This window comes from Solanum lycopersicum, chromosome 4 (assembly GCF_036512215.1).
Source record: "Solanum lycopersicum chromosome 4, SLM_r2.1".
Lineage (NCBI taxonomy): Eukaryota > Viridiplantae > Streptophyta > Magnoliopsida > Solanales > Solanaceae > Solanum > Solanum lycopersicum.
The window spans coordinates 54,756,632-54,772,400 of NC_090803.1; the positions used below are offsets into that span (position 1 = coordinate 54,756,632).

At 34.8% G+C, this 15,769-nt stretch overlaps 1 protein-coding gene across 1 annotated transcript; it reads right to left on the reverse strand.

The window, feature by feature from the left end:
- Window positions 1-13,179: 13,179 nt before the first annotated feature.
- On the reverse strand, window positions 13,180-14,494 carry LOC101263106 (NDR1/HIN1-like protein 13). Its single transcript, XM_004237356.5, has one exon. It carries the CDS (start codon window positions 14,297-14,299, stop codon window positions 13,532-13,534), a length of 768 nt encoding a protein of 255 aa, XP_004237404.1. The 5' UTR covers window positions 14,300-14,494; the 3' UTR covers window positions 13,180-13,531.
- Between the last annotated feature and the right edge of the window lie 1,275 nt (window positions 14,495-15,769).

Consider the following 15,769-nt stretch of genomic DNA (forward strand, 5'->3'; position numbering starts at 1 on the left):
AAATGTGATGGCAAAAGTTGAAAGTGACTCAAATAAGATCTATTGTAATTACAAGGGGACGGCTACATGTCATTTTTTTATCTTTATTGTGTCACGTAAAACTCATGTGTTTATTTATTTAAAAATTAAAATTTAAAACTAAGTTTAAAATATAATATATATATTATGCCTTTCATATAATATTGTCTATAGCATATTTAAAATTACTCAACCAAGATACATGAGTTGACAAAAGAGATTTCTCCAATTATAGAAATTCTAATTAATTAGTATTTGATCTTTCTATATTTTTTGGGGATTATTTATGGCCCCATGGTTAGTCATTTTATGTGTCAGTCAACTATGGCGCTTTCATTATTTTGACAAATATGCCTATAAATAACTACTTTAAGATTAAGATGCGTTGTTAATCCTATGGACGCCGAGGTAGACCTGTGCGTATGGTCACAACAAGTATTCACTCAACCATGTTGCGGAGCACTTTGTTATGTTAAAAATATTTAAAAAATGTTATTTTGTTATGAAACTATATAGACTTAAAAGTAGAAGAAAGTAGGAAGAAGAAAAAAGACTCTTTATTTCTTTTGAAGTATATTCAGGATTCATATATCTTTCAAAAATCTTATTTACAATGAATAAAAACCCTTTATTCATACGAAAAATATTACTTGGTCCCCAAGTAGGATTCCTAACCATATCCTACAAGGACTCCACATAATTAGACATTCACTATAATACAAATTGATTATAACATTCCCCCCTTGAATATCGGTAGATTATGTGCCTCGTTAAAACCTTACTAGATAAAATCCACTAGGAAAAAATCTAGTGAAGAAAAAAGAGAACGCATATCTAATAATACGCGTTATGGATGTCTCATTAAAAATCTTACAAGGAAAATTCAGTGGGACAAAACCTTGTGAGGAAAAAAGAGTATATTGCGTATTAACTCCCCCTAATGACAACATCAATTCAGAGACTATTTTCTTAGTTTTCCAAGCTTGTGCATCATCTTCTTGAAAATTGTAGTTGGTAGAGACTTAGTGAATAAATCAACAATAATATTACTTGAACAGACCTCTTGCATGTTGATATCACCATTCTTGGGAGCTTATGAGTGTAGAAAAACCTTGATGAAATATATTTTCTTCTATCTGCTTTTATGAATATTTTCTTCAGGATCAAAGATTTTTGCAAGTTTCTTACTTCTACTTCTTTAAACAAATAATCTATTGCCTTTTGAAAACTCTTCAAGAGTTTTAATTCTAGTCGTCAACTTGCATAATAATACTTGTATATGCTCTATGCATTTTGAACCTATTTAATCCTTATGAAGATGATAAACAAGTTTTCCAAAAACTTGTATATGCTTTAGATTTTGAACCCATTGGATATTTTCATATCAATTTCGTCAAGTAACAACATTTAATATTAGATGTATGACATCTTTTAGTGCCTAGATTGCAAGCAAATAAGTTTTACGCTTACCAAGATGCATTATTCCATTTTTCACTTGATAATTATTTCTACACAAGCATGCTTTAATAGATGTAGAATTCATATCCTCATAATCTTTTACAATATTGCGCACTATTGTATCAAAGATATCGTCAACGATATACCATTTTGTATCGATTCACAATACGATAAAACTTATTGAGATCTCATCACTTCATTATTTTTATGTAGCTACCCCTCTCATGAGGTTTTATAAAGTGTTATGTCGTAGGCTCTCCAAGATCATATTGTCTCTTTATTATGATCATTTTGATTCTTTGATCCTCCCCCCTTTTCAAGGATTATTGTATTTAGAATTGATTAGCCTATCATGCTTCATGCATGTCGTAGACTCTATCTTTAAGGGGCATTCAATAGGAGTATTTACAATTTTTGTGTTGCTTCTAGTCTCCCCCTTATGTTAGACAAACTAACATATATCTCAATCTTTGGAGAATCTATCCTTATGCATCAATGCATATTCATGATTATATACCACATATCAAAATAATCAGATGAAAAATATTTGATCCCCGATCATAAATCAATTGAAAGAAAATTTTATCATAATTTATCGGTCTGATGCATACAATTACTTTTGTATACAATATCGAATTTCATACAAACATATGAAGCTTTATTTTCATAAACAATTATTTAACTATTTGAGACATTTAGTGTCACATCATCTTGAGTATTTATCAATATTATCAAGATAAATTGTCTTGATTACATATTCTTAAATTGTGCTCTTGACTCAATTATTTTTGCACAAACAATTTTTTGAATGTCAAACTACATGTTGACAACAAAAATACATGTAATTATCTTATAGATACATCTTTTTATCATATCACATGATAGGTGAACAGACCCATATTCACCTTTTATACTTTTCAGAATTTAGGGATTTAGTCTCAACATTAGTTGATCCAATCAACTTTATCACGAGAACAAGCAACGTAAAGAATTCTTAAAGAATCTTCTAGTTTTTCAATGTATGTCCATTACTCAGTATGCACATCTTTGGGATGACCAAATTATTCATGCCAACTAATAAAATTGTTAGTGCTCGTAAACTCCAAGTTTACTACGTCATGTGCCTTTTGCTTTAGTAAATTTTTGATTTACTATTATATGAGTAAATTTCAATTTTATTAATCCAAGAGTAATTTTCAGATTTATTTTTTCTCAATTACTTCACCCTTTAGGTGAGTCATGATCCCATCATTGAATGAACTAATTTGAAGAAAATTGTGCATGTAACATATTATTTGTGCCAACATTTTTGCAAACATCAAGTTGCAAGATAATAATAGGCATACATGAGACCATATAGAAGAAACATTTATTAGGACCATTAAATGTCTAAACAATCCACTAGGCGGATGACTAGGTCCACAAATATTTGTATACGTTCCTAGAACGCAGAGAATTCAATCTTAACTTTTGTTTATGATGGTCTCACAATTAGCTTGCCTTGCTAACAATCATTAAAATAAAACTCACCATTTAAAAGAATTTTTAGGTTCTTCAACGGATTTCCATTTTAATTTTTCACAATTCGTCTAAACATTATAGACTAATGATGTCTCAAACAATCACGCCAAATTAAGAAAGTATTGAAATTAGAAAACTTCTTATTTATAATAGAATGTGTCTCAATTGAACTAATTCTTGTCCAATACAAGCCTGAAGATAAAGTATAAAACGTTTCTATAATACATGTCTTCTTAGAGACATTCTTGATGATACCACATCGTTAATCAAAGATCGCAATCTTTCTCATGCCTAGCATGGTGACTTACACCTCATTCCTTTTAGAGAATGAATCTATATTTTTAGCATTTATCAAAAGTTTTCATTCTTCATGAATGAAACACAAATATGTGAGCATATCAAATAATGATAACTTTAGTACCTCATTCCATATCTATGTGCATTATTCAATCACTTGTCTTCTTTCAGATATATTATGCACTACAACCACATTCACTTTACGTAATTGAGCAAATTCAGTAAATTTCATGATTTCTCATAAAAAACACATTAGTTTCCCTTTAGTCATTATTATATCATTAATATGGTGCATTGAGACTAACATTCAATGTCTTATCCATATAAAAATGTCTTAGGTCATAAATCGATGGATCTTGAACTCAGTATCTTATCATCATGGTGCATCAGGACTTTAATCCAACATCTTACCTCGTTTTGCGATTGGACATAAATCCATCATCTTATTCTTTTGGTGCAATAAAACTTAAATCTATCGTCTTACCCATAATGAGGCTCAACCTCAAGTCTTCAAAGTAATTTTAATTTTATCACTTTTGATGATCATTAATATGATCGTACATTATAATTACACACAAAATTGAGATTATTGATTTATTATAATCAACATTAGTAGTTAATAAATATAGCTTAATAGATCACATACCTCATATAAAGGTTGAAAATATACCTTTCACTAAATTGTGCTTATTTAATTATTAAAATAAATTAAGGAATTCTCTTCGCAGTCGATTAAAATTAAATGTATAGAAAGTCGACAAGTCTCTTTAAATACTTACTTTAGATGGTACATCCAGATCTGTTAGATGAATAATTATGACATAAAGATAAATCATACTTTGAAGATATAAGAACCTTATTGCATAACTTATGCAAGATCTCTTTTGTACTTTCCCGTCTTCTTCATCATTCTTTAAGAATAGAACAATTGTGCTGATAACGTGTTATGAAACTATATAAATTTAGAAGAAGACAAAAGTAGGGAGAAGAGAAAAGACTTCTTATTTCTCTTGAAGTATATTCAGGATTCATAGATCTTTCACAAATCTTATTTACAATGAAGGAAAACCCTTTATTTATAGGGAAAACCTTACTTGGTCCCCAAGTAGGAATCCTAATCATATCCTACAAGGACTCCATATAATTAGACATTCACTATAATACAAATTGTTTATAACATATTTAATTATTTATATATATGATATTATTATTTGTTGATGAGTGTCCAATTGCATTTTGACTATAACATAGCTATGCCCTTGATTCAACCGCCAATAATTGTTTTCATGCCTGGTAGGAGCGACTCAAGATATTAGTGACTTAAAGCAAAAATCAAATAGGGCCTTAAACTTAAATTGTTAATAACTTTTATACAATTGATTTCTTCTAGTTTTTAATTGATAATATAACCATTCTTATTTTAAATTATTTTTCATGAGGTATAGTACTTTAAATATGTCAAAATTCTTTTAATAATTCCTTCATTTTTCTTGAAAGGTTTACTTTTTCTACAAATAGTATTCAATATTTATTAAAAAAAAACTTATAGTAACTTATTATTATTAAAAATGAGGTCCCTCAAATTTGAGGGTTTAAGCCACCTGTCTTTTTTTTTACACTGTCTGCATGGATATATGAGAGCAATGCCTATTTACTCCGGCTTCATTTTAATCATATTTCTTAAATTTGCTTATTTTATTTTACTTAGTGATTTTGTCGTAATAAATGTGTATCACGAAAAAGTTATCTTGTACGTAGGGGTGGCAAACGGTTGAATTGAATTAATTTTGCATGAGTTGAATATGATTTGAGAAAAAATGGGTTGGATCATAATCCATCCAAATATAATATGGTCAAATATGGATTTGGTCAAATATGATTTGATCAAAATGGTTCTAACCCATTTAACCAAATTTATTTTTCAAAAACATAAATGTGCCCTTCTCCACATACCCCCCCCCCTCCTCCTCCCTTCCACCTTTCACCAACCTACCCCCCAAAAAAAGTTATTTTTCAAAAATAAAAAAAATCTATTTTTTTTTAAAAAAAATTACCCCGCTCCGTGGCAACCCCCTGTCCCCTACCCCACCTTCCACCGACATACCCTATTTTTTTTAAAAAAAAATCTGTTTTTGCAAAAAAAAATAATAATAATTATTCTCCGCCCCCACCCCAACTTCCACCAACCTACTTTTAATTTTTTTTTATTGAGTGAAAGTGAAAATAAGTGATTTAATATGGATCAAATGGATACCCATATTAAACCCATTTTGACTGACCATATTTGAAGTTACATTTAAAATAGCTTGAAGCCATATTTGATCAATTATAATATGAGCGATCCAAGTCATTATATATGATCAAAATGGGTTTATTAATATGAACTGAAATTGTCTTCACTACTTGTGAATGACTGCTTATAACAAAGAGGCAGACACCTAACATTAGAATGAAGCTATGAAAGATTGAGAAAATCATCCACCAAGGATACCTTACTTGAGTATCTGAATTGTTGATTGTCAGGTTTTGTTTTACCAAGACAAGTGAGAGATTATATTTGCTAGTAGAGTAGTTAAAAATTTCTCAAAAGCATGTTGAATCTTTGAATAGGTAAAAAATTATTTTTAGTGAATGGATGTATATATTACTAAAAAAGAAATAGTCAAAAATGGTCCTTCCATTTTAATTGATATTTATGTGGGGAATAACGTAGATATTCAAACTTATATATAATGAAATAAGTAAATATACTCAGTCTATATGACATAATACATATAGGACACAGAAATTATCATGTCGGACACTATATAAGACGAATGTGTCTACTTGTTTAATTTTGTACAAGCTTAAGTGTCTATTTGTACAAACCTGAAGTTAGAGGGTATAAATGTCATATGAAGCCAAGTTAAAGGTTACGTTTATGCCTCTAACTTTGTGTGCGTAAAAGTAGACACCTAAACTTGTATAAATTTGAACAAGTAGACACATGAGTCCTATTTGACATAGTACACGTAGGACATTGTTAGACCCGCAATCTACTTGATATAACTACGTGCAGACATGCCAAGGACTTGGGCATTGGTCTTGGCATGGATGATGGCAAAACAGTGCAACACAAGTTCAAGGTGCTTGGGTGTTGGCAAGGCAGCTTGAACGTGCATGGCTTACGTGCGGGCTAAGGGCGTTGGCAAGACAGCATGTTGACTTGATGAAGCAAGGCTGTGAAGACTTGGCAAGGTTAAAGACAAAGGCAGTTCACCCGAAATTGCTGAAATAAAACTAAGTGTGGAAGACAGCTAAAATATTCTAAGTGTTGGAAGCTGGCAGGATTATTCTAAGTGTTGGAATGAAGCCTGAAATATTCTAAGTGTTAGAATATTAGTATTTCGTGTAGGTAAGAATGTAATTTGAATTAGATTCTATCTGTTGGAAATATAGCTGTTGGAAAGTTAGTTTTGAACCCTGGGCTGACATGTGTCGGACAGGTGTCATGTGTAACCGCCGCATGTAACCGCTTGTAACTGCCATTGTGCAGAATTTTGATTTAAGGTGGAAATTCGTCTAAGGCAGGGGACAGAGAGTTTTCTAGCCTTAGACTGATTTGTGAAGCCTTCCTTTGTATTAATTATTGATTAATAAAGGTTGGGACTTGTTCCTGTAAATACTGCCTGTTTATTGTTTGACATTGCTATTTAAGTATTTCTATACTTAGTCAATTCTGTGGGTGTAAGTAGGCTGAAGTATTACAGACGCTGTAAGACTGCCTAGAGTGGTGTGCGAGAAAAATAAGTCGACCCTCTTTCAATTGGTATCAGAGCAAGGTTAAACAATGGTGAAAAACGCAGAATTGTGGGAATTGGCAAGAAGAATAGAATCCTTCGTCGGGTTTACTGAAGATATCCTGGCAGACCCTACATTTGTGGATTTATTCACACAAATCATTGAGTTGAGAGTGGACGCCGAGAAAGTTCAGGGAGAAATTGGTGGATATCGACAAAATGTTGATAACCACATTACTGAAATCTTGGACTTTCGTGCTACAACTACGCAGAAACTAGAGGGACTGCAGAAGGAAAATGAAAACCTTCATGCAGAACTTGTTGTTTTTTGTCGGGCTGTGGCTGCAATGAGTTCAACTCGTGTTGAATCATCTAAGGTTAAGATTCCAGACCCTAAAGTCTTCAGTGGCGCAAGGAGTGCTAAAGAACTTGAAAATTTCATGTGGGACATGGAACAGTACTTTACCGCTGCAAGGGTGCCGGACGCTGATAAGTTAAACATTACCACAATGTACTTGTCAGGTGATGCGAAACTTTGGTGGAGGACTCGTAATGCAGACGACGTAAGTGCTGGTCGTCCTAGAATTGATACATGGGATAAGCTTATAAAAGAAATGCGCGATCAATTTCTTCCTAGCAATGCATCTTGGCTTGCAAGGGATAAATTGAAAAGGTTAAGGCAGACGGGTTCAGTGAGGGAATATATAAAAGAATTTACCTCTGTGATGTTAGACATACAAAATATGTCTGATGAGGACAAACTTCACAATTTCATTTCGGGCATGCAAGGCTGGGCTCAAAACGAATTACGGAGGCAGAATGTTAAAGATCTGCCTGAGGCAATTGCTGCTGCTGATTCGTTGGTAGATTTCCGGATGACTCGTCCTTCGACAGATGTCCCTTCTACTTCGAAAAATAAGAAAAAAAATGAAAAGAAAGGGGAATGGAGAAAGGATAGTCGTAAAGAGAATGCAAACGATAAAGGAAAGGCACAAATGAAGGATGGGAAAGACAGACCCAAGAGTAAAGATGGAAACTCTAAAGGCTGTTGGACTTGTGGTGGTCCTCATTTGGCTAAATCTTGTCCAAATCGGGAAAAGGTGAATGCTATGCTTGCTGGTAATGTGAATCAAAGGGAGGAGGATGAAGAAATCGTGGCTGCAATGGCAAACCCATTGGGATTGTCCTTCAATCACATTATGGGGATCAATAATGTTAGAGAGATCTCTAGCACTTCGAATCCTCATGCTTCCTTAATTCATATAGAAATGAAAGTGAAGGAACAATGTGTGATGGCAATGGTTGATACAGGGGCCACACACACGTTTGTAGATGTGAAGATTGCTACAAAATTAGGGTTGAAGTTGTCTAAAAGCCCTTCCTACGTCAAGACAGTCAATGCTAAGGCACAAGCCATTGTGGGCATGGCTTATGGTGTGTCTATGTCAACCGGAAGTTGGGTGGGAAAACATAATTTGATGGTGATGTCGCTTGGAGACTTTGAAATTATACTTGGGATTGATTTCCTAAGAAAATACCAGTTTGTTCCGTTTCCTCACTTAGATGGAGTGATGGTAATGAGTGGAAGTGATGCTGGTTTTCTGAAGGGTGTTCATCCGTTTGGAAACATTAATAAAGTTGCGAAGAAGAAAGACAAGGAAATGCTGTTGTCTTCTATGTCAATCGACAAAGGGCTAAAGAAAGGTGAAGACACCCTACTTGCTGCCTTGGTCGAAGTGAAACCTGACGTGAAGATGGAAGTGCCTGATTGTGTTGCTGAATTACTTAAACAGTATGCTGATGTTATGCCTCCTGAATTACCAAAGAAATTACCACCAAGGAGGGATATTGATCACAAGATTGAGTTGCTGCCTGGTACGGTTGCCCCTGCACAGGCTCCTTATCGTATGGCTCCTAAAGAATTGGTTGAACTACGCAAACAATTGAATGAATTGCTAGATGCTGGGTTGATTCAGCCGTCTAAGGCTCCGTATGGTGCTCCTGTTCTATTCCAAAAGAATCAGAACGGAACAATGAGAATGTGTGTGGACTATCAGGCATTGAATAAGGCAACTATAAAGAACAAGTATCCGGTTCCGTTGGTGCAAGATTTAATGGACAGGTTAAGCAAGACATACTGGTTCACAAAACTTGATTTGAGGGCAGGCTATTGGCAGGTTAGGATAGCAGAGGGTGATGAACCAAAAACAACATGTGTAACTAGATATGGTTCCTATGAATTCCTTATAATGCCGTTTGGGCTGACTAATGCCCCGGCAACATTCTGCAATTTAATGAACAATGTACTGTTTGACTATCTTGATGACTTCGTTGTTGTTTACTTAGATGATATTGTTATATATAGTCGAACATTGGAAGAACATGTTAATCACCTAAGTCTGGTTCTGTCCCAATTGAGAAAATACACACTTTATGTCAAGATGGAAAAGTGTGAATTTGCTCAACAAGAGATAAAGTTCTTGGGGCATCTTGTAAGTAAAAACCAGGTTTGAATGGATCCTAAGAAAGTGCAGGCCATTGTTGATTGGCAGACACCTCGTCATGTGAAGGATTTGAGGTCGTTTCTTGGCTTGGCTAACTATTATCGAAAGTTTATTGCTGGTTACTCAAAGAAGGCAGTGTCTTTGACAGATCTGTTGAAGAAAGATGCAAAATGGGTTTGGTCTGAGCAGTGTGAAGAAGCATTTCAAAATTTAAAGAATGCTATTGCATTAGAACCTATACTCAAATTGCCTGATTTTGAGTTACCATTTGAAGTGCACACTGATGCGTTAGACAAGGCGATTGGTGGCGTATTAGTGCAGGAAGGTCATCCAGTAGCCTTCGAAAGTAGAAAGTTGAATGATGCTGAACAAAGATACTCAACACATGAAAAAGAAATGGTTGCGGTGGTACACTGTTTGCAGATTTGGAGAGTTTATCTCTTGGGTACTCGATTTGTGGTAAGAACTGATAATGTAGCAAATACATTCTTCAAAACACAGAAGAAGTTGAGTCCTAAACAAGCACGGTGGCAAGAATTCTTGGCAGAATATGATTTCATGTGGGAACATAAACCAGGAAAACACAACCAGGTTGCTGATGCGCTGAGTTGGAAAGAAGTGTTTGTTGCAGTATATTCAATTTCAAAACTGGAAACTGATTTCTATGATAGAATCAGGTTGTGTGCTGCAAATGATTCGTTATATGTTAAATGGATGGGTCAGGTGCAGGAGGGCACAATGAGACGGTATTGGATCGAGGACGATCTGCTCTATTTTAAAGGGGGGAGAATCGTTGTGCCAAATCAGGGCGGGTTGCGCAAAGACTTGATGAAAGAGGCGCATGACTCTGCTTGGGCTGGACATCCAGGCGTTGAAAGGATGTTAGCCTTACTGTCTCGTGTGTTTTTTTGGCCGAAAATGGAAGACGATATAGAGGCGTACGTTAAGACTTGTCATGTTTGTCAAGTTGACAAGACAGAACGTAAAAAGGAAGCAGGGTTGCTGCAACCTTTGCCTATTCCTGAAAGGCCATGGCTATCGGTAAGCATGGATTTCATTTCTGGATTCCCTAAAGTAGATGACAAAGCATCTATCATGGTGGTAGTTGACAGGTTTTCAAAATATTCTGTTTTTATTGCTGCTCCTGAGTTATGCTCATCTGAAGTTGCTGCTGAGTTATTCTATAAACATGTGGTTAAATACTTTGGTGTTCCGGCTGGCATTGTGAGTGATAGAGACACAAGGTTCACGGGTAGATTTTGGACAACATTGTTCAATATGATGGGAACTGAATTAAAATTTTCTACTGCAAATCACCCACAAACAGATGAACAGACGGAAAGAATTAATCATTTGTTGGAAGAGTACTTGAGGCATTATGTGACTGCAAGTCAACGGAATTGGGTGGCATTGTTAGACACTGCGCAGTTTTGCTATAATCTGCACAAGTCGTCTGCAACAGAAATGAGTCCTTTTGAAATCGTCTTAGGCAAACAGCCTATGACGCCATTAGATGTTGCTAAATCTAAAAATCAGGGAAAGTGTCCAGCAGCATACAGAGTTGCAAGGGACAGACTTGAAATGTTATCTGAGGCACAAGATAGTTTGCGCAAGGCTCAGCAGCGCATGAAGAAGTATGCTGACCAACATCGTCGCTCAGTTGAGTTCAGTGTGGGTGACAAGGTGTTGCTGAAACTTACCCCACAAATCTGGAAACAGATGGTAAGTAAGACCAGACATAAGGGTTTGATACCTAAGTATGCTGGTCCATTCGAAGTGGTAAAACGAGTGGGCGAAGTTGTTTATAGGTTGAAGCTGCCAGAAAGGTTGAAAATTCACCCCACCTTCCATGTGAGTTTCTTGAAACCTTACTTTGCAGATGAAGATGATCCGGACAGGAACAGATCAAAGAGGGCTCCTCCATCAGTACCTACACAGTATGATGCTGAAATTGAGAAGATCCTTGATCACCGGGTTTTGGGCACGAGTTAGAAGAATACTAAGACTGAGTTCTTGGTCCATTGGAAAGGCAAGAGTGCAGCAGACGCTGTTTGGGAGAAAGCAAAAGACCTATGGCAGTTTGATGCTCAAATCGATGACTATCTCAAAACAGTCTCGATGAGGACATCAAGTTCAAGTGGTGCGGGTGGTCTGTTAGACCCGCAATCTACTTGATATAACTACGTGCAGACATGCCAAGGACTTGGGCATTGGTCTTGGCATGGATGATGGCAAAACAGTGCAACACAAATTCAAGGTGCTTGGGTGTTGGCAAGGCAGCTTGAACGTGCATGGCTTACGTGCGGGCTAAGGGCGTTGGCAAGACAGCATGTTGACTTGATGAAGCAAGGCTGTGAAGACTTGGCAAGGTCAAAGACAAAGGTAGTTCACCCGAAATTGCTGAAATAAAACTAAGTGTGGAAGACAGCTAAAATATTCTAAGTGTTGGAAGTTGGCAGGATTATTCTAAGTGTTGGAATGAAGCCTGAAATATTCTAAGTGTTAGAATATTAGTATTTCGTGTAGATAAGAATGTAATTTGAATTAGATTCTATCTGTTGGAAATATAGTTGTTGGAAAGTTAGTTTTGAACCCTGGGCTGACATGTGTCGGACAGGTGTCATGTGTAACCGCCGCATGTAACCGCTTGTAACTGCCATTGTGCAGAATTTTGATTTAAGGTGGAAATTCGTCTAAGGCAAGGGACAAAGAGTTTTCTAGCCTTAGACTGATTTGTAAAGCCTTCCTTTGTATTAATTATCGATTAATAAAGGTTGGGACTTGTTCCTGTAAACACTGCCTGTTTATTGTTTGACATTGCTGTTTAAGTATTTCTATACTTAGTCAATTCTGTGGGTGTAAGTAGGCTGAAGTATTACAGAAGCTGTAAGACTGCCTAGAGTGGTGTGCGAGAAAAATAAGTCGACCCTCTTTCAGACACCATGTAGGATGCATGCGTCTATTTCTCTAACTTTATACAAGTTTAAGTAGTTAATTGTGAACACCCAAAGTTGGAGGGCGATAAATATGAGTTAAGTTCAAGTTAATTTAACTTAGCTTTAGTTGATATTTATGTCCTCCAACTTTCAGTGTACACAAGTAAACACTTAATCTTATATAAAATTGAATAACTAGACACACATATCCTACGCAGCGCAATACAGTTTGAACCTACAATTGACATCCTAAGTAAATCCAAACACACTCTTAGAGGCACACTTTTTTAAAATACGTGAAACACTAATTGTTGCTCAAAAGTAGCTTCTAAATCAACTAACTAAATACAAACCGTTTCTCACCAAAAAATACTTTCGAAAAAAAAACATTTTCTCAAAATAAGCTTACTTTACGATCTTGACCAAACAAGTTATAAATCTCCTTAAAGATTAATTGATATGTGGTGCCTCAACCTGAGGAACTATTTACTTTTCTTGTTCATCTTCAATTGTACTTGTATGTTCACCAACAACTAATTTAGTATCTTGAGTAAGCAATTCAATCATATCCCAAATAATATCACAATTAGTTGAAATAATGCAGGGTGATCAGGGCAAGAATGTGACATTTTGACAAGAACATTTTCAAATGTTCAATCCTCATCATAAAAAAGAAATGAAAACGACCTCATATTTCATCTAATCTAAAAAGGACAGCGTCTTAAATGACGATAGAATACTTTACACTTCATTCAATCTAAAAGTACCAAGTCATATACCTTATACAACACATGACACATAAATTTAAAAGAACAAACAACTTTGGTAATCAATTGAAGAGAAAAAGTAAAAATAAGGAATACAAGAAAAGCATTGAAGAAAAGAGTTTACAACTTACAACAATATATGGTGATCATCAAGCCCTCGACCGTGTGACGCTTTATATTTTAAATTAACCGTAACATAGATTATAATGACAAATAAATGCATCCCATCCATTTGATCCATCTTCTTTGCATTAAAAATCAGTCTTACAATCTTCTGATTTGATCATGGATTTACCTTTCACCGATTGAACGTCGAAATCACACGTAACAGTCACATCTTTTTTCAATGTTTTTGTCCAACTCGTGATCTCCATTGGGGCCTTAACAGTTAAAGTCATTGGTATTGCCTTCTTGTCATCATTAAGAGTTTTCTGAAAATCAGCAGGCAATTTCCCAGCATCAAGATTAAATTGAGAATTTGTTGAATCTTTAGGTTTTTGAGAAATGGCGGTATATTTGCCATGTCCAATTTCATGATTGTTGAAATTAAGAGTCGCTATTCCATGGTCACCTTTACCAAATGAAGTATCCATCCTCTCATTAATGTTAACGATTTTCAAATCGATCTCAAATTGTTGTGTATGACTCTTATTGTTTTGTGGTTGTGTAACGTTTTTGAAATGAACATTCATAATTGAAAATTCAGGAGATTTAGGTGTGTACATTGCGTTAACAATCAACACGATAATTCCAATGGCGATACCTGTAAGTAGTAACGCTGAAAATATCCAACAACAACATGTACATTTCCTTTTCTTTTGAGTTTCTGGTTGTCGATGATTTTCAACAATTTTGGCATTTTCAGGAGGAGGGACACGATAAACTTGATCACGAGGGATTTGAACAACGTAGGTATGATCTGTTGAACGAGCCGGTGTTAGAGAGAGGCGAAGCGATGTGGCTGATGAAAGGAGATTTCTGGCTTTGCCGCCGGCTGCAGGTGGTGACCGCTCCTCCATGCCAGAATGAGGAGCGGTGGATGATGTTAAACGATTAGAGAAAAATGACGGGAATGAGATTATTTGGAGTTAATTGGCCATAATTGCCATCTAATTCTTCATTCACAAACTTTGCTTTTTATGAATTTTTTGGCAAAACCTTTACATATCAAAACTTTTGTATGGTGAGTTAGGAATGAAAATAGTAACCCAAAACAAATTAATCACTAATTTATTTATTTATTTTATTTAAATTTACGTGGATTAATATATTTATTATTAATATATAGATGCAGAACAAAATATTATGACAATCATTTAACCTACTAAAGCATCAAGATCATTAAATAACATTTTCATTATTATCAACAATAGTAATCACTATTACTATTTCCTAAATCAATACAAATGGACTACTTCAAAATTAATTTCTCAATTGACTCAAGTCTTTAAACCCTATGTAATTTTCAAACGTCTTATTCAATTCTACAATTTTAAAGTTAAATTATAAAATCGACAACACAATAATTGCAACACAAGCATTTGTAAAGTCAATAATCGTGTAGGGTTATTAAATAGGCATAATACATATATTTGCCCTTAAACTTGACTTCAAATTTTAAGTATGACCTCAAACGTTCACAGTACACAAATAGGCACTTTAACTGTCATATTCTTTTTATAAATACACACGTGATTTTTGGACCCAAAGAGAGTGAAATACAGTAGCGTCCGCGTGTATTAGTGAGTCACTCAATGACTGCCAACTAATTAAATATTTTACGCATCTTTTTTTTAAAAAAAATTTACACGTCATTTAAGAACTAAAAAAATCAAAATTAATTTTAATTAATATAGAGGGTAACGTTTCTACCCATTTCACATTTCACCCGTTTGTTAATCAAAATCACTCAGCTCAAAGGTGAAAACCGTAGGTTATCAGGGGAATCAAAATCTTGAAATCAAAGGCGAAAATCATTCAAGATTGCTACGAAGTTGATGCTCATCTATTCATCTTCCTTGATTTAGTTCAGGTATGCCTCGATTTTGCTCTTTTGAAAGTTTATCTTTAATTACAAAGTAGAATCTTTTTGTCACCATTAGTGTAAAATTGCTATTTTCTTACAGATTTATGCATATGGGTCATATTATAGCTATTTTTCACCATGGAGGTCGCTTTTATAAAAGTCAATATTTGTCGAAATTGGGAAACATCGTTTTCAGCATACATAAGAACCACTTCTCTTTGACCGAACTAAAATCGTATGCAAAAGATATTGGGTATGATGAAGTTGATATATTTTTTACTGAAGACCCTTTAACCCATAATTTTATTAAGTTAGAAAGTGATAGCCAATTATATAACTTTGTTAAAGATTTGTGGAGTGGGTCATCTATTAAGTTATTTTGAAGCATGTGACTGATAAAGAAGGGGAGTCCACTACTTTGGGACCATTTTCTATTGAAAAAAATAATCAAGAATTGGGAAAT

Coding starts and splice junctions, on each gene's coding strand:
- LOC101263106 (XM_004237356.5), bottom strand. CDS start 14,299: ATGGAGGAGCGGTCACCACCTGCAGCCGGCGGCAAAGCCAGAAATCTC.